Source organism: Nuphar pumila, chromosome 11 (assembly GCF_984573655.1).
Source record: "Nuphar pumila chromosome 11, dmNupPumi1.hap1.1, whole genome shotgun sequence".
NCBI lineage: Eukaryota > Viridiplantae > Streptophyta > Magnoliopsida > Nymphaeales > Nymphaeaceae > Nuphar > Nuphar pumila.
Genome location: NC_143259.1, coordinates 19,877,498 through 19,897,661, shown reverse-complemented (window position 1 = coordinate 19,897,661; position 20,164 = coordinate 19,877,498). Strand labels below are relative to the sequence as shown.

The following is a 20,164-nucleotide window of genomic DNA, read 5'->3' as shown; positions in this document are numbered from 1 at the left end:
TTGGCTGTAACAGAAGCACAATTTTCATGAAGAATGGCTTCCTGCTAGTGAAATAAAAACAAATTTTTGCCACAAACTGATACAAGAATAAACATGTATAAAGCTAAATCTGGGTACCTATGCTTACATTCTTTCCATCTCGACGGTTGAAGATAGAGGCTCGGACTCCCCAAGATAGCCATCCAGATGAACATACAAGGAAGATTTATCAATACCCTCATGATGGTAGGCCTTGCATACATGGTAGAACACGCTCTGCACCAGCAACCCCACCAAATTCACCAAAACGATCGCCCCCACGAGCAGAACCCCAAGCACCAACCTGCCTCCAAAGCCCCAACCACCCGCCCCATCCACCACAACCACCGCAAAAACAGCCCCAATTCCCCCGCAGGCCACCAATTCCACCAAGGCGAAGAAGCAGCCGGAGACCACTTTCCCCTTCAACAACCCCCTGCTCTTCCTGATCACCTCCCTGCCGCCGCGGACGTCCTCCAGCACGGAGACGATGCAGGAGAGGCGCCACTCCGCGGCGAAATAGAGGCCGGTGCCGGCCAGGAAGAGGGCAATGGCTGAGAGGACGGCGATCGGGCCGGCGTGGTGACTCTCAGGGTCTTGGGCGAGGGAGACGAAGAGCACGAACTCAACCATCAGGCAGGTGCAGAGGGTGACGGCCCTGAGGAGCACCCAGGTGAAGGTGATGCAGAGGGGCTTGAGGAGTCGAGGGACGGCGGACAGAAGGTGAGGGAGGGAGACGGACTTGGTGGTGTAGATGCAGGCGACGCTGTAGACGACGGTGCCCGTGGAGAGGAGGGAGAGGGAGAGGAGGGAGAGGATGCACAGGGATTGGTAGAGGACGAAGGAGAGGGGGTTGAAGAGGGAGTAAGGGTCGTCGTAGAGGTGGGCGATGAGGCGGCGGGTGATGGAGGAGTAGGCGAGGGTGGAGAGGGAGAGAGGGAGGACGAAGAGAAGGGTGGTGGCGGAGAAATAGACGGGGGAGGAGCGAGCGATGGCGATGGCGTTGGAGATGATGGAGGAGGGGTCAAGGTCTTGCAGATCCTCTGCCTCTAAATCCATTGTGGAGAGAGAGAGAGAGAGAGAGAGAGAGAGACTACTCAAGTCTTGAGGCTTCACAGAACGCCGTGTTTGGAGGGCAAAAGATGGTTGCAAAAAGGGCTTAAAAGACTTGGTTTAAGGGAATATTGATTATTGAGAGTAAAAACTAAAACCAATCTGCGGAGATATATTTGAATTGCTTTTTTTTAATTAAAAAAATGTTTTGTTCGATCAGAAAAAACAAGTGTTCTTATAACCATATGCAGGTTAGATCCCGTTAAAAAGAGGATGTAGGTCACATCTATGAGATCAATTTTATAAGTAAAAAAGTTAAAAAATAAAGTTTGCTAAGTCATTTGTACATACAAACGATTGTATATTTTTATATTTAAAATAGTAAAAAATATTTGTTATTTTAGTATTAATATGTCTTGGTGTTTAGCACATACATACAAAAATATTTTTTAAATGTTTCAAATTATCGACGTGTTTGTTATTAGGATTAGTATTATTTCAACCTTTATCAGAGTTTTCTGTGTCAACTTTTTTTGTACTAATTCATTTGTTTTTTTTGGTAACTCGGACATGTGGATGAGCTGATTATTTAGTTCCCAGTTGTTGGTTCAGTTTATGCATGGTATGATCTAAAAGTAAGAATAGGAGGACTTCACTTTGAAGTAAACCACATCCAATAAGTGTTTTAGAATTAGTAGATATATAGGTTAACCCATCCTTGCTGCTAACAATATGGATTCTTAGACCAAGGGGTTTGGCCTAGTGGGATGGGGCCTAGGTCGTTTGACGGTCCGCCTACGTTCAAATTTCATGGGCGTCACCCCCTGTATAAGCTGAAGCTTGGTGACTCCCTTGGGTCAAGGGGTAAGCCCTCAAAGTTTTCCACTTATAGGACAACGAACAAAATTATAGCAGGCTGAGCCAGCGTAGCTAGGTCTCTGCTAGGGTTGTCAACGGGTTGGGTTGGGTTTGGTTATGACCCAGGTGGCATCAGACTTGGACCAGATTTTCAGGTATGGTATTGGGTCCAGATTTGGGTTTAATCGGGTTTACTATAAAAAAAACTATACCCAAACCCCATAAGATCATATTTTTTATCATTTTCACATTGAAAAGTTGTTGGTCTTAATTGGAACTCGGGTCGGGTCCAAGCCTGGAATAAAGTTTCGCAAACTATACCTGGGTCCATGTATTAATCAGACCTTTGGGTCGGGACCTGGGTCTTAATTGAGTCTTCTTATTTATCACCATACCCATACCCTATAGGGTTTGGTTTGGGTCGGGTCCGGATAAGCCAGGCCGGTTGACACCCCTAGTCTCTTCGTGCAGCTTCTTCAAGTAAAAAAAATAATAATAATATGAATTCTTATAATCAGGTTAACCTCTCTCACGTGAGGTCTGTTTATTTCATTTCCATGGAAGGAAAAATGCATTTCATAAGAAAGGGTACGGATTTCTAAAAAAATCATATCACCAGAGTCTTTCCATGAATTTCCATGAAAATTCTTTCATACGAGAGAAGGTAGGAAAGAATTTGCATATGAAAAATGATAGGTGTGCCAACATGGCACTTTCCTATCATGATGATTTGATATTTATTCTGCTCGGGAACTTTTATGAAAATGACATGAAAGCACGATACTAAAAAATGAAAGCAACGTTAGCTTAAGCAATTTTTCTTAAAAATTAAATGAAACAAACAGGCCCTCGTGCATTTGGAAATGGTTGGAGAAAATATTTGAGGGAATCTCGAGTTGTAATGATGTTTATTGCTGAGCCAATGAAACTAAAGAGGCAAACCTTTATTTTGCACGATTTTAGGTCAAATCAAGATATGGAAAAGATAAAGAGGTTTTTTCATACTCATCCCTGCCTTATAAAGTAAACCCAGCACAATTCTTTCATTATCTCATTTTTCAAAAGACTTCACCGGCCTGACAGCCATCCATCTTGGCATTTTTTTAAGATGGATGTGGCCAGAGGCCGAGGGGGGGCAGGACTGGCCTGTAACCTAGTCCTACCTCCCGAAACAGTTAATTTTTTTTTAAAAGCCCAGTCCTAGACCAGCCCTGACTGCAGCAAATATTTTGATTTGTCCATATGAAATAAATTTTTATTAATAATTGTAGCCGATTTTTTATTTTATCTCAATTTTTTTTGGGGCGCTGCCCCCTGAACCCCTGATTATCACACCAAAGTTTTTTTTTCCTACACCCCTGTTTGCCCCCCCCCCCCCTCACATGAATCCTAGCTACGCCACTGGATGCGGCGTCCATCTCGAAAAACTGTTGAGTTGGATGGTTGACAGTAGAGGAACTGCATGCAAAGCCACTGCATAAAAAATGACCTCTTTCCAAAATCTGTCTTTCTTTAATTAGTAACCATGGCAAAACCATCAAGAGGCAGCTCAGAGTTGCCATCAAAACAGTGAACTAGCTCAGTGTGAGCCATTCATTTTCAACTTTTCTTTTTTTTAATAGGTAAGCTGGGGTTTAGGCAGACCCCTACCAGCTATATAATAATACCATTGAGATTTGAACCTGCAACATCCCAACACAAGGTGACGTACACTAGCTGCTCTTACCAGACAAGCAAAGGCCCTGTTGGTAAATCTAAAATTGATCATGACAAAAATAAAAGGAAAAAAAATTGCTGCCGACTGCCACATTCAAGCTCATGATGCTCCAAGGACCCTGTAAACCGTATTAGGTTATGCCCATTTAAGAATCCGGATTCTTCATTCGGGTTGAGCTTTAAGATCCCTCTCCCACAATAAAGTTATCAGATTCAAACCTATGCTTTAACTTAATCCGAACTGATTTATGCCCCTACCTTAGCTAGGGAGGCAGTGGACTGGGATGGGGGACAAGGTCTCCACCCCCGTTCCTTCTCAAAATCCAGACCTCCATCCCCGCCTCCATCCCTGCACGGGTTTAGATTTTAACTTCCATCCATGTTTCATATCCTCCATCCTCAGTCCAAACAAGATGAGGTAGTCGGGGCTATGTTTCTCCTAAGTACATTGCCGTCCCTAAAGAAAGGGCGGGGTCAGAGGCGGAGCTGGGGGGAGGGGGTTAGCTCCCAAAGCAGTTAATTTTTTTTTTAAAAGCCCAGTAATAACCCAGCCCTGATTCCATATGAAATAGATTTTTATCCATTTTTTAGTCCAGTCCAGTCCTAGCGCAGCCCTGACTGCAGCAAATAGTTTGATTTGTCCATATGAAATAGATTTTTATTAATAATTGTAGACATTTTTTATTTTATCTCAATTTTTTTTATTTTGCTACACCCCTGTTTGCCCCCCCCCCTCACATGAATCCTAGCTACGCCACTGGGCGGGGTAAAGCATAAGTCCATCTCCGCACGAGTTTTGATTTTAACCTCTATCCCCGTTCCAAACGGGGCGGGGCCTGGTTTCTCCCCGGTCCACTGCCATCCCTAACCTTGCTGCTTCAAATAACAATACCATGATTCTATTCTGACATTTTCAAAAGCCCATATAATATAAAACATCATATTTTTATTGCCATTAATACCATTAAAAAAAACATCAAATTGCTTCAAATAACAATACCATGTATCATCTATATTGCTTATATTTTTAGAAACTTGTATAAACATCACGATATTTATTAAAAAAAAAATCTGAGAAGAAGTTTTCTAGGTTGAAAATATCGCGAGATTTTACTCGCCATTCTCTGTAGAACGAAATTCGGGATGTTACTTCCGGAGTTCAAAGGTACGAAAAGTCGCGCATTTGGACGTAATAAAAAACAGAGCAGATCCAGTGATCGAGGTCGAGTACTTTACAAAGTACTCAAACTACACAAAACACAAAAAATCGCTGCATCCATGAGCGTAGGAATTTTAGGTGTTTTGTATGCCCGAAGTACTTTGAAAAGTCTTCGAGCCCGATCAACCACGCCTCGATTAAAACAGGGAAAGTTAAAAAGATCGAGAAAATCTCGGAAATTCTCGCGGGATGTCTATCTTCCTCTCTCTGACCAAATTCCGGCCAGCCCAAATCGGGAGTGAACGGGAGGATGACGGGTGGCGGAAGCCCGGCCGGCGACCGGTGGCCGTGGTTTGCCGGCTTCTGGAATTCCGCCCGCCGCGTGAAGACCATCCAGACCGCCCCGACCCACCCAGCGGCGTCGTCGCCGGCTGGAGGCCTCGTCCGGCGGCTCAGCGCAATCGATCTGATCCTGATCGGCATCGGCGCTTCAATCGGAGCCGGAATCTTCGTCGTCACCGGAACCGTCGCACGCGACGCTGGGCCTGGTTCCCTCCTTCTCTTCCCCCCCCCCCCCCCCCCCCCACACACACACACACACACGCACACTAGCAATCGTCGCTTACTATCACTAAGCTGTGATTCCTTTCATATTTATGATTTTGTGATTTCCATGGAGGATTTTGGTGAGGTAGAAGTCGGTCTGCTATTAGTTTGCTGTGATTATGTGTCGGTTTGGGTGAAATCTAGTGTTTGTAGTGGGAATTGGTTTTCGATAGCATTGTTTGTTAAATTGAACGGGTGAATATGGGTTTATGTTGTGCCAATGCCGATTTGGAGTGTTGCATATTGAAATTGAACCAGCGTCCTGCCAGTTTTCGGCGCCGGTCTAGGATCGATTCCTTCGGGGCATGCTTTATACGAACAATTAGCTGAGTTTCAGCTTGATGATGTGCCAGAAACTCGCTAATTCTTTCCGGGTTTGATGATTCTGGAAATGCAAGGGCGGAACGATATGCCGTTATTGGTTTCTTATGTGTGTGTGAGAGAGAGACTGATAGCGATATTGAACTACTTAAAACGTAGAATCTCATCACTTCTACAACTTAATGAGAAGCAAATTCCAGTGAATCCCAACACCGGAATTCTTAGCTAGGTCGAAATTCCAATTCTGGCACGCATGGTCCAGCTAATCAAACTCTGTGTGTGGGTGAAGTGATTGCATCTTGTTGCAGTTATTTTATGACTAATTTAGTTTATTAATTCATCTCTTACACTGTTTTAGGTGTTACAATTAGTTTTATTCTGGCTGGAGCAGCGTGCGTGCTCAATGCTCTGTGCTATGCGGAGCTGTCTTCACGCTTTCCTGCACTTGTTGGTGGTGCATACCTGTATTCTTATGCAGCATTTAACGAGCTCACTGCATTCCTTGTTTTCACGCAACTGATGCTCGACTACCATATTGGGGCGGCAAGCATTGCGCGAAGCCTGGCGAGCTATGTGGTAGCCTTGTTGAAGCTCTTTCCCTTTTTCAGGGAGAGCTTGCCTGACTGGATTGGGAGCGGTCAGGAGTTCTTCGGGGGAGTTTTATCTATCAACGTCTTGGCACCAATTCTCTTGGTAATCTTGACTGTAATCCTATGCCAAGGTGTTCAAGAATCAGCATTGATGAATTCAGTTATGACTGTAACAAAGGTGTTGTTTATTCTTATCCTTAGAGTTCCTCTTGGCATTGCATTTTCTGTGAATTTGATTACTAAATTATATAAAAAGTTTAAACTTTTGTGGATTGTTTTGCTGAGAGTATAATGGATTGATTCATTGGGGGTAGTTGGTTGCCCTCCTATCATTTTGTCCAAAGTGTGAGTTGTTAGGAACACATGCTGCACTGTATCATGTTTGGCTATCAACTAAGAACATGTCATAAGATGCATAACTATATTCATTTTGTAGTGTCTTTGGTTCAAAATTTTAGAAATATCTGAAAAATTTATATCTAATTATTAGAATAATTTAAAACATTGAAAAGGAAAAAATAGAAGAAGAAAAAAAACTTGCAATAGTTATAATCTGGAACTGCTTCATCTTCGTTCTGACCTTTTACTAAGGTTTATGCACATTAAATGAACACCTCTCCCTGTTCCTTAAAAATTCATTCTCTGTTCTTTTTCAACATAATCAAACCCATCTTCTTCATGAAAGTTTTCCTTGGCCAAAAATGTGAAAGGAAGAAAAAAAAGGACTGCTTTCAAAGATGCACTAGTAACAATCTTAACACTCAAGAAGTTCCTCTAAATCGATGCCCATTTCAAATCATTCCAAACATCCAAAAAATACTGGATTTTTATTTAGTGAAAGGAAAAAATAAAAAATATGAGTACAATTCTAATTAACACCCAACCATATAAATTCAATAATACTGGTACTAAAAACCTTATAAAAGTACTCTTTTCCTTTGACAACATGTGTGGGGCAAAACCCATTTTCCTCATCAAAATCTTACTAGACCAAAAAGGCATAAAATTTTTTATGTATGAAACTAATGATGATTGTAAGGGGTGTCTGTGTCAACCATCAATAACCTCTTCCTTTTCACTCTACTATTTTTTGTGGAAGGGGAAATGAAGCAAGGAAAATAACAAACTAGATATTGTGATATTTGAAATATATTTTCTCTGAAAACTGTTTTTGATGTTGAAACCAAACACTCAAGTTTCATGTACAAAGTTAGTTAGATTTCATTTAACTTTTTTCCTCATGGAAGTAAATGTTGCCTTTGCTTTTTGTAAGCATAGTTCAAATCCAAATCATGGTTTATGCACTTGCATATAGTGCAATTGATATGTCAATGCTCATAAGTGATGATGATTTTCATCTTTTTACCTCCAATTTTAACTTTGATCTTGTGAAATTTTTCATGCTTTTCACTTGAAAAAATATTCAACCTTCTCATAACCATGCTCACACGGTTTTCTATCTAATTAGCTAATGCAATGGCGATGAACCTGCAGGTAACTATTGTCCTTATTGTCATTCTTGTTGGTGCTTTTGAGGTGGATGTGTCAAACTGGTCACCTTTCGCTCCAAATGGGTTTAAAGCTATCATCACCGGAGCAACCATAGTATTCTTTGCTTATGTTGGATTTGATGCAGTTGCTAATTCTGCAGAAGAATCTAAAAGACCACAGGTTAAATAAACTTGCTTTTTTGCCACTCGTGCATTAGATGATTTGCGTCTTTTGGCCTGAACAATTTCTGATTGGTTTTTATCAGTGTTGTCAGTATTGGTGCGTATCAGCCTGAATCGGCTGATATACTTATCGTATCGCCAGAAAATCGATATGATACTGACCTGAATCGGCTATTTTTTAATAAATGTAAAAAACAGCTTAAAATTAATTTTTACTATTATTTTAATGGCTTTAACATGTGTCACGTTCTGATTGACACGTAATATTTTTTAATTATTTTTTGGCCGATTCAGAACAATTCACTTGTGAATCGGTATCGGCCGATTCACCTGAATCGTTGGCCAAACGATACAGGTCCAATTCCGATACTGACAACATTAGTTTTATTGAGGTTGGCAGTTCCTAGCTGCTCAGTGGGATTTTGTTTATGAATTTCTTGACATTATTTTCAGTTCAACTTATTTGCATTGCTTTCTCAGAGGGATTTGCCTATTGTTATTCTTGTCAGCTTGCTTGCTTGTGTGGTATTATATGTTGGTGTATGCTTGGTAATCACTGGAATGGTTCCATACAAGTTACTTGGTGAAGATGCTCCATTATCTGAAGCCTTTTCTGAAAAAAGGGCTGCAATTTGTATCTATTTTAATCAGTATAGGAGCTGTTACAGGCCTGACTACAACCCTTCTGGTTGGCTTGTATGTTCAGGTAAACCACTTGGTTTGGATTAGCATTCTAGTTTTCTCTTTGCTCTGTGCACAAGTATGCGTTTGTTTTCTGGAGGGTGTGCATGTGCGTGTGTGTGCATGCATTCTTGCTTGTTGTGGATGAAGAAAGCTTTCTAAGATTGTGGTAACATATGTAAATTGACTTTTCTTTTTTGTCAGTCTCGATTATATCTTGGGCTTGGAAGAGATGGACTACTGCCATCAGTCTTTGCAAAGGTGCATCATATTCGTCACACTCCCATACATTCACAGGTCTGGGTTGGTTGTGTTGCTGGAATCATGGCCGGGTTGTTTAATGTCCATGAACTCTCTCACATTCTTTCACTTGGATCACTGGTAAGGTTCCTAACTGCATGTTGGATGCAGTTATATATTTCTATTGCAATTTTATCTTTTCATAGTTAGAATGGGATTTCTGCCTTTTCTGGAGCTAGTGCAGCTAAATGGTTCTTCTGCCTTTTGTTTCTCTTTTTTCTTTTCTTTTTCTTTTCTTTTTTAAGTCACTCACAGAAATGGTAATTATTTTCTTGGGACAGACTGGATATTCTGTTGTTTCAGCCTGTGTCATCACTCTTCGCTGGAAAGATAAAGCATCAGTCCAAGTTTCTATAAGGGGCCTATCAACCTGGCACGAGGGCATCATCTCTCTTCTTGGAGTAGCCTGTTTTGGTTTCTTGGCTGGGTTGTGCTACCGTTTCAGTGCTGGGATTGTATGTTTGCTAGTAGCTGTTGTCATAGCTGTTGCATTTGCTGCTGCTCTTCAGTATCGCCAAGTAAATCTTCTTCAGTCCTTTATCAAATTAACTAAATGATCCTTTAGGGCATGTTTGAATCACTAGACAAATGCTGCCTGGACACGCCAGGCAGTGTTTGTCCAGGACCTGCGAGTCACACCCCTAGGGTGCAACTCATAGGTTCTACCATCGCCTGATGAAAACCAGCAAGGGGGAGGGGGGCACTGTTTGTCCTGTCCGGGATGCGCCCTACACTGTGTATCAAACATGACACATTGCCCGGGCAGGGACCTGTCTGCCCCCCCTCCCACCCCCGGGTGTGTCCCACCATTCAAAGACGTCCTTAGTAAATAAATAATTTATCCAGAACAACTTGTTCTATTGAAACATTCATGTTCTTTGTGAAGTTTAATTTTTTGAATTTACATGTCAAATGCTTTTCGTGTTGGTTTTTGTTAGAATGGCCCTTTTTAAGATTTTGCAAGTATAGGAGTTGGAACTCTTTCTCAAAACATGATGAACTACAACCTGTAACTCACAACCCTCATGTTCACAGCGTGAACTGTGGATATTCTGGCTGTAGAAAGTCAAATGGTGATCCTTAGAAAGTTCTTTTCTTATTATACTAGTTAATTGAAGGTCAACTTTGACAAACCCAGGTTCTCTGTCTCAATTTTCAATATCTTCTTGAATGAAATATGGACTCTTAATTGTCTTTCTTTTCCTTGACATAAATGTAAGATTTTTGGTTTCTTTTCAAAATCCCCAACAGATGCATCAAGACGTGAGCGATTCAGCTGTTAATGGACTTTACTAACTTAAAAGAAAACTAGAATTCGTCTCACTGGAGACTAACCCCAATATGCCTATACTTTTTTTTAAGAAAAGGGCAACTCGTGCATACTTTCTTGATTCAATGTATTGTTCTATTACCACGACAAAAACTAGGCCTGACTGGGGTCGGGCTGAGGTTGTTCCAAAGGCATCACTGGTATGGTTCTCATTAGAAACAAGGGTTGTAGACATAGACTTGAACTGAAACTTAGGTCTGTTTTGTAACTGGCCCAACCAAGAACTGGCATCGATCTTGGTTGCTTCTGGTCCACCTGTGGAGTCTGGGGTCTGATTGGGTCTTTTTACCAACCAGCCATGGGATAGTGAAACATTGGCTGATATGCATTACGTTGGGAGAGATGAAATAAAACTTAGCTGCAACAATGGGATTTTCTAACAACCCACGGTACTTCTTTAACATGTTATCATCATTTAAGGTTATATCCCTATATATGAAGTTACTTGTATACTTTCATGTTTAGAACCAAAGTAACTGGAAGCGCCATAGAGAGTGGGGAAGCACACTTCCCCGAAGCGTGAAACGTCGCTCTTTCGAAACGTCCTGGGAAGCGCAAAAAAAAATGGGAAGTGTGCTTCCCAATTTAGGGGAAGCTCGCTTCCCCCTTTTTTTTAAATTTTTTTTGTATTTTTATTTTTTTCTCTTTTTTCGCTTCCCCCTTCTTCCTAGCTTCCGAGACGATTCCTGATTCGCTTCTAAATTGTCCCACGCTTCCCGCTTCCTAAAATTTTGAAAGTGTCTCGCTTCCCGCTTCCTCGACTGGCAACTCTGTTTAGAACTAGAAGACATTTTCATCACGTGATTTTTTAGTTTAACATATGATGAAGGCTATATGACCTATTAGGAGACTGCTATCTTGTATATTTTCATTGGCTTCTTGTCACTTATGCTTGATTAAAGGGGGAATTCCTATCATAATTGGCAGATGTCAAAACCATAGTCCTGCTGATCTCAAACCAGTCTATCTTGCAGATATCTATTGCCTGTGGGATCTATATGATGTATAGCCTTCTTCAGAAAAATGCAAGCTCTCCCTCCCCTTTTTTCTTCTGATAGAACACATTTTCTCTGATTCACAATCTAGTGTACATGCCTATGTTAAACTTTTAAATGAAAGTCTAATAGAAGGTGATGAACTGGAGACTTTTAGCAAAAATGATGGTTGAGACATGAGAAGGAACTATATCTGTATGTCCCACTGTGGTTCTTTGTGATGTATTGTTTTTTATAGAATGATATGGTGTGCATGTGGTCATTGAACTGACTTCTAATTATGATGCCATTAGGTGTATGCAGATCCACCTGGGTTTTCTTGTCCAGGAGTTCCATTCGTGCCAACGATCTCCATCTTTTTCAACATGTTCCTGTTTGCTCAGGTTAGTAAAATCACAAAAATGATTTTACATGTTCCTGTTTGCTCAGGTTAGTAAGATCATAAAACGGATTCTAATAGAAAAATGAACTTGAAGGGCATGTATTTACTCTATTTCACTAAAATGTTTGCAACTCAAGGATGTGTGTCATTTCATCAGGTGGCTTAAGTGGTAGGACTAGGCTTTCTGCTGTTTGACTCTTAATTAGTTGCATGCATTTATTTATGCATATAATGCTTATATTTGTTGAGCATCTTCCTATAAATGTTGGAACTTAGGCAAGTAAGATGTCATTTTATTTGGTAACTTTGTGCTCCTAGGTTTTCCAGGCTTCACCTCTTCTATTCGAAAATAGCCTAAAGGCTTACACCTCTCGTATGAGAAGCTCATGCCTCACGCTGCATCTTATCTTTCTTATTATGTACCATTTTGTGGCTTTTGCCATAAGAAAGCTATTATTAAAAATCCATTCATTTGTATCATTGTGTTATAATTGCATTGAGATTGATGAATTTTATCCTTAGTAAATCAATGAAAAATAGAATAAATGGACAAGATTTTAGCCTTTCTACATCTTATTTTTTAGGACTTAAGAAAACCCTGTCAGCTTGTTTTATTTGAAATTTCCAATAAAATCATATTTATGTTTTAAAGAAGGATCACAGGATGCAAAAATGGGCTTGGAGTCCTGTTCAGACTCACTTAGTTTTATTCATCATACTAGATATAACTGCAAATCTTTTCCACTTCTATCTAAGTTCTTAGCATTTTTAATTATGCTTTGCTTTTTTTTCTTCAAAAGTGTACTTTATTATCTTACATTCAGTATGCCATCTAAGAGTAATATCACAAAGAAAAACGATTACTGTATTTGGCTCCAGAATGATAATCAAAAAGATCTTCAAAAGAAAAAAAAAGAGAAATCAAAGTTCCTGGTACATATGCAAAGGAGTGTTGGAAAAATGGTGATGATGATGGATAATTCTAGCTTTCAAGAGTGGTGACTCTTTAAGAGAGTGAGCATTGTCTGCAAAATGTTAATTAATATTTTTTTATTATTCACTGTTTGCAAATTATTAAATGTCATCATGTTTTTAGGTTTAGTGTTTCTAAGTAGAGTTGGAATATTTTTGTCTGATCCTTATTTTTGATGAGTTTGTTTGATTACATGGTTACTAAATAGTCAGTTGGAAAACTCAAGATGATTATTTTAAGCATATATTACTGCTTTAGTTTCTCTTGCTGCTGAGTCAAGTCTAGCCCAGGCCAATGCTCTTTTGGTTTGGATCCAGGCAGTAGTCGACGCAATTTTTGTTCGGGTGTAGATAGTAAAAATATCCCAACCACCAACTAAACTATCCACCACCTTCTTGTAACTATGCTTACATTTTTTTGTGTTCTGGCAGCTACACTGGGAAGCATGGATTAGGTTTGTAGTCCTCAGTATTATCGCCATTGGAGTTTATGCTTCTTATGGGCAATATCATGCCACCCCAGCTAGCTCTAATGATTCAATAGTTTACCACAGGGTGCCTGCAGAAGATGCTCAATAGTTATACTGAAAGTTATCCAACTTCCCTATTTTTTATAATTCATTTGTCTTGATGCTTTCCCGATAATGACATGTTTAGACAAAATGCATAAATTCTTGGTATGGGCCTCGCATCCCAATCAAACACGAAAGAAAGTCATTGACTATTTGTCCACGCACCCTTAGCCGGCATTTGACAGCATGGATAAATAATCAATGTCCATGGAAGAATTATCCGGGTTTTTGCGGGATAAAACATACAAAGGTGGAAGAAATAGTGGCCAACTATTTCTTTTGTGATTATTTCTTTGGCATTCATAACGCCCCCTTACCTTCTATTTATTTGGGTCAGATGAATAAAAAACATGGTTGTACAAGTTGACTATCATCAAAGTTGCAGAATATCTATCAAAACAAAGACACATTGGTTTTGGAGTCTTAAGATTTTATTTACATAGGGTTCCTTTTAGATGAAGTGCACACCTGGTTGCATGATGGCGTGTTTACAAGTGGGAAAGTAGAGCTTTGAGTACTTTCCACCTGTGGAGAATTTTGTCCTTCGGGGTCACTTTTTTCTGATAAAAAATGGTATACTTTCCACGTGAGAAAGTGTTTTTTTTTTTAATAATCCAAGGGAAAAACCCCTTCATTGACCGCACATTGGCTGGCCTACGGTTGGTAAAACCCTTGAGGTCCTCTGATACAATGGTACAATGTGGACTTGGTACACATTGATCCATGATTCAGGATTCAAAGGCACGCGAAAGCTTAAGCGATAGAGAATCTGGACAGAACTTTGAGAAATGGGTTTTCGGGACTCAAGCACTATACTTCGACAGAAATGATCCAAATGAAAGTTGTGCACGACTCATACAGCTTTTCAACAAATCCAGAAACATCAGATTCAGAGCAGAAATGTTCGTTCCACGGACTTGAAACCAGGATTGCTAAATAAGTCCAAAATAGACTATCGAATTTCAGGGACAGACTATTCGAAGGGATTTTTGACCTTTTAAATGTTGGAGTTTGCAAAAACTCACAACTGACGAAACGAAGGTAAAGTCTAGACCTTTTCAAAATACCAAAGATTGAAATTTTTTGAAATTCCTACAACCCGCTATGAATTTTTGAAGTTATAAAATGATAATAGTTAACAAGCATGAAACAAAAAATTTTAAGCAAAATAACAGTAGCAAAAATTGATATTTTAGGAGCACAAAGATAATGATTCAATGAAATCTCCAAACATAAAAGATGTAGATCTAGATCTTAGCTTTTCACAGAATCAAAAAATCTAAATTTCATGTGGGGAATCTTTCGATAACGAGAAAATACCGAACACAACTACGACAATTCTCTAACATGAATGTAACAATGGACTTTCGTCAGTCTGACACCTTGACATCAAATTTCAGGGGTGCAAATGAACGAATCTCGAAAAACGTTCAACTACGAAGTTATAAGAAATTATCTTAGCTTTCCAGAAAGCTAAAGAACACGAAAATTTGTTTAAAAATGAGTCTGACACAAATGTTTTATCAGGGATGCCTCTGTTATCTCATAACAACGTTTTAGTCTTTTTGAAAGGATCCGAGTTCATTCATACACAACATTAATCTGAACGAACTTGACACCAAATGAAACTAATCATAACATAAAATACTTCTAAGCATGTATTCACAATTCTCTAATGATCTAATACAACTTAGCAACGATAAATCAAGAACAATCGCAACACAAATGCGAATAAGAGTAGCAAAGGACTAGAACGAAGAACCAATGACGATATCTAGCTTGAAGCAGATAATGACCGTCGTTGGGAAGTAACCGACCCCAAAGGAGAACCACGAACAACATGGATGAATTTCAGCCACCACTAACTCACGGTTGGTTCAACCACGACAAAATGACATCTAAAAAATTTACTCTCCACGCTCATAAGTTGAAACACGATTCTCCTTTCACACAAAGGAGTCTTCCTCCAAGCAACCACACTCAAAATTCTAGCAAGAAACTGCCACCATAGACCATGAATTTTCAAAATGAAGAAGAAGCCTCCTTTCCCTTGGTTGACCTCCCCTAATTAAAGGCCTTGGTGCTTGGGAAGAGTTACATTAAAGAGCCAATGGGCCTTCCCAAGCCTTGCAAAAACACAATCTTGAATAGGCTATAATTAGCCAATGGATATTAAATGGTCCAACAACCATATCTTGACTTGGACTAGTCAAGGTTGATTTGAATGAGGTCCAAGATGGTCCTCACCAACATGGCACCAACTAGGTCCCCCTTCTTGAAAATGGATCTCGACCTAGATCCGGATTGTGCAGCGAAATGGATCCTGCACCAAAACATATTAGAGAAGCAAAATGCGAAAAACAAAAATCTACCCTTGTACCCCATACACCCAAAAGCAAATGAAGGCGAACGATAATGAAAAAAAGCAAAGGAAATCAAGGCAAACAAAGGAAGAGGAGGAAGAGGATAGGGAAAAGCAAAGGAAAAATAAAGAGAAGGAGGAAGAGAAGCGAAGGCAAAAGGAGGAGGAGGAGGAGAGGGAAAAGCAAAGGAAGAATAAGGAGATGGAGGAAGAGAAGTGAAGGCAATTGAAGAAAAAAAAGAATAAGGAAGAGAATCAAAGACAATTGAAGAAGGAAGAGGAAAGACAAAAGAAGCAGATTCAATATGAGGAAGAGAAGGAAAGGCAAAGGAAGGAGAAGGAAGACGAGAAAGAGAAAGAAAGACAAAGGAAGGAGAATGAGGACAAGGAAGAGTAGAAAAGACATAAGAAGGAGAAGGAGGACGAGGAAGAGAAGGAAAGGTAAAGGAAGGAGAAGGAGGACGAGGAAGAAAAGGAAAAACAAAGGAAGGAGAAGGAGGGCGAGGAAGGAGAAGGAGGACGAGAAAGAAAGAAGCAAGAGGAGGAAGAGAAGGAAAGGGAAAGGAAAAAGCAGAGGATGAACGCGAAGGAGCGAAGGAAGAAAGAAGTACAAAAGCAGAGGAAGGGAGGGGATGAAGAGGAGAAAAGTGTGACTAAGGTATGTTAATTGCTACTGTATATCGTGATATACTGTTGTAGGTATTATTATGTATAGCGATTACTATGTATAGCAATTACTATGAATAGCGATTATTCTATATAACAATTATTATGATAGTGATTACTATGTATAGCAATTACTGTGATAGCGATTACTTTATAGAGTGATTACTATGTATAGTGATTACTATGTATAGTGATTACTCTGTATAGCGATTATTGTGATAGCGATTACTATAACATCGATTACTATGATAGTGATTACTATGTATAGCGATTATGAGGTTACCATGATATATACTTAAGTTTGCTAAATCGTATAACGCTGATACAAGCAAATGAAATGATATTTGTTAAAAGTGATTTGATATGCAAATCGCTCTAGTCGACCACGATTTACTGTGATAAGTATTATTATGTATAACGATTACTATTTATAGTGATTGCTATGCATAATAGGATTAATTGTGATTTGATATTTTGTGTTACAGGCAGGTCAGAAGCAAAGCAGAGCAGTAGGTGAAAAGTTGAAAGGGTGGTGTCAGTGTCTTGTAGTTCTATCGTGGTACATAAAGCTGAGTGAATATCAGAATGACTGGTTACGAAAGATGCACTTCGACATCCTTCTGGACCAGCATTATTTTAAAAATTGCCGAAACACCATGACCCACCTGGTCAATAAGTGAAACCATAAGACAAACACATTACAGTTTAGGGATTTTTGAGATCACCATGACCCTAAAAGATATAGCACGAATTACGGGTCTTAAGTGCCATGGAAGTGCTCTCCTAACACGAGATTCAAACTATAACCCAAGGGACAAGTGCACGACCCTTCTAGGAATGGCGTGTGTATTTCTGGTGGAAGCAATTCCTTATCGATGAAAGTTTATTTTTTCATAATAAATGGGAAGGTCGGTCCGCTGCATGTGCATCTGAAGCAGCTGACTAAGAGTTGCGCGACTTCCTTCTTTATTTTTTTAAACTTACTTTATTTTCTGATTGTTCTGGTTCGAGAATAAGTTACTTGTGGCTGCAGTTTCTAGAAGACTTAGATGAAGTCGACAATTGGGCATAGGGTGCTGCTATGCTCGCACACTTGCACAGTCAATTTTATCGTGCGAGTAAGGGTACAAAAACTGTCAAGGGGTTTTGGTCATTTGTTCAGGTATTTGTTTATTACATATTTAGTACTTGTAGACTAAGCTCGTTGAAGGTTGTAGTCTTACTAATATATTGTTTTTGTAGGCCTGGACGTGAGAGTATATTGTCACCTTGCGTCCTCAGTGTGGCCCTGCGGTTTATGGTTTTCCCAAGATCGGCCAGTGGGCTATAATAAATGTCAAGGAGGAAAATGCTCAGTTTATTTTAGATGGTCTGCAATTAAATGAGGTAAATGGTTTAAAATTGTTGTAATATTTAGCATTCTTAAGTAATCATCGGTTTAGGATTTTGTCTTCCTTAGTATAAATTGTTATCACATTCAGCATTTTGCATGGATAATTATGTCTATATCTAAACCACAATCTCGATTGTACAAGTTGTGTGGATAATATGCTAAATGCTCATAGTTATGTCCAGACTTACATATTTAAAATGCTCATAGTTATGGCTAGAATTACATATGTTAAAAGTATATATTTTATACATGTTAAATGTTAGATTTATACATGTGTAATATGCATAATTATATGTCTGCACATGTTTAGATTTTTGCATGTTTATAACTGGACAATTATGCACGGTTGCATATGTGCATTGGAATGTATTCATGTGACTACCAATGTTGTCCTGTGTGCGGGCATCAGGGCTTGGACTCGGTGGGTAAATATTGTATCCTGAGCTTGCCCAAATGGCAAAAAAAATTGTTGACCATGCATGATTGTGACATTTAATGTATTGTTTACATACCTACGCATGTAGTGAACACGTTCAAATCCTGAAATTTATATTGTAGTTGCACTAGCATGATCACGTGCATGTTTGCATATTATGCATGAGATGAATCATGAAAATAAAGAGGTATTTTGCAAGCATGTGTTCATATGCATATGTGAAATGGTTATACATGTGCATTCTCATTATGGTTGCATGAATGTGCATTTGTAAGCATGATGAACAATTTCATATGTGCATGCTCATTGTGGTTCTTGCAATAGATATATTAGTGGTCAAAACTATCCGGATTTGTAGAATTCGGCTCCTAAAAAATAAAAAAATAAATAGGTGGTTGCATGGTCAATTTAGTGGTATTCTTTTTACCATTTCTTAAAGGACAGTTGATGCAATTAGATAATTCAGGATATGCAATGTATAGAGGTAGCTATTTGGAGAAGAGAGAAAAAAAAATGAAACACCGAAAACTCAGTAACTCTTGGGAATTAGAGGAAATTGGCCTTAATATGGATGCACCACATGCCTGATGATTATACCTGCAGTGATGATATGCACATAAAATTCTTGACTATTTAAAAGTTATTTTTCATGTTATTCAAAAAATAAAATTTATGATCATACTAAATTTCTAGATAAGTGGTTTAGGTTGTGTAGGCTAATGTGGTATAGCTCGGTTCTTGTGATGGATCAAACTTTGAGCATTTTAATAACATAGAATTCCTTGCTTGTTTTAGAGTGCTTGTGCTGGTCATCCATGTAGACTGATGTTTTAAAAAAAAATGTGCATGATAGCATGTTTTCAGCTGTACACTTATTATCAATTGTGATTGCTTGTGTGTCTAGCCTTGTATGTTCATTTCATTTTTTTTAGGGAAAGTCTTGTATATTCATGAAAATGCTAATATGCTTAGACTTGATTGTTATGCTTGATTGGGATATTGTTGTCTAGTTGTTTGCATGGGCATGAGCAATCATGGAAGTAATGTTTGATTTCTTGAATCTACATGCATGGGTATTCACATGATATAATAAAATCAATCAAGGAATGACAACATGCATTTTGGTATAAATAAGTGAATCCTTGCACATGAATCTTTGAAGCCATGCTTGTGAGTGTTGTTGTTTCATGACCATGGTTATATTGGCACATATGGATGTGCATTTGGAAACACTTGTCGTGGAGGTTTATGCTTTCATTTGACTGTTATGATTATGGTACTCATGGGTGTGAGCATGATTCAGTTATTATTAATTCTTCTTGAACCGGTACGCTTGATTATTGTGTGAATTGGTACATGTACACTCACACACTTAAAGAAACCATGGATTTGGTTAAATATGTGATGTAGGTAACACACACATATTGAAAATGCATATGAATGCATTATGACATGCATATGGTTGGATTTATGATAAGTGCACATGCTTTTGACACTTTGGCTTAGTGTTATAAATAAAACACTACTTTTGTTTTGTGATGTGATGCCTCGATGGCCTAAATGGACTGTCATCGGCCTGGAGAGTTGTGGGTTTGGTTTGATTTCACATATGTTTTAAATACATCACTTGAACCACATAAGATGGTTTGGCACTTTACTACATTGTTCTATGTGTTTACACGGGCTGGAGTCCCGAATGGGTCCCTGCAAGGGAGGATGCGGGGTTTTCACTTTACTTTTGCATATGTGTGGCAAACTTAAAACAATGGACTTAATTAAAAATATAATGAATAAGAACAATGTAATATACATTCTGGGATATCTCATCTGGAGTATGAGAATCTTAGATATCCGGTCTTGGGGAGACTGTGAGAATACAAAAACTCTGTGTGCGTTGTTGCCCCTGAATCCGATATTGAGGTTCTTCTCCTGACCACGGTTTTAGGGAGAGCCCGCCACTTTACCCGGGAGTGGTGTGTTAGTCACAGCTGTGAGTTTATGGTACCAAGGAAGTGACACTTGTGGGCGTGGGGTGTCCCTTGTGTTCCCGACATTAGATGTGGAGGTCTAATGTTCCGATG

The 20,164-nt window shown here is 39.2% G+C and overlaps 2 protein-coding genes across 2 annotated transcripts; one reads left to right on the top strand and one right to left on the bottom strand.

Annotated features, from left to right (window-relative positions):
* On the bottom strand, window positions 1–1,077 carry LOC149822156 (uncharacterized). The gene has a single exon (XM_089980225.1). The coding sequence runs from the start codon at window positions 1,075–1,077 to the stop codon at window positions 124–126; it is 954 nt and encodes a 317-aa protein (XP_089836351.1). The 3' UTR covers window positions 1–123.
* A 3,966-nt stretch (window positions 1,078–5,043) lies between these two features.
* Window positions 5,044–13,474, top strand: LOC149822155 (cationic amino acid transporter 9, chloroplastic-like). The gene is given in 9 exon segments (XM_089980902.1): window positions 5,044–5,352; window positions 6,090–6,499; window positions 7,816–7,992; window positions 8,475–8,609; window positions 8,611–8,700; window positions 8,880–9,056; window positions 9,257–9,493; window positions 11,594–11,683; window positions 13,087–13,474. Coding segments are annotated over 9 exon segments (1,701 nt in total). The 5' UTR covers window positions 5,044–5,114; the 3' UTR covers window positions 13,234–13,474.
* Window positions 13,475–20,164: the final 6,690 nt, after the last annotated feature.

What these genes read in the sequence shown, in the direction of transcription:
- LOC149822156 (XM_089980225.1), bottom strand. Translation starts at nt 1,077, where the DNA reads ATGGATTTAGAGGCAGAGGATCTGCAAGACCTTGACCCCTCCTCCATC.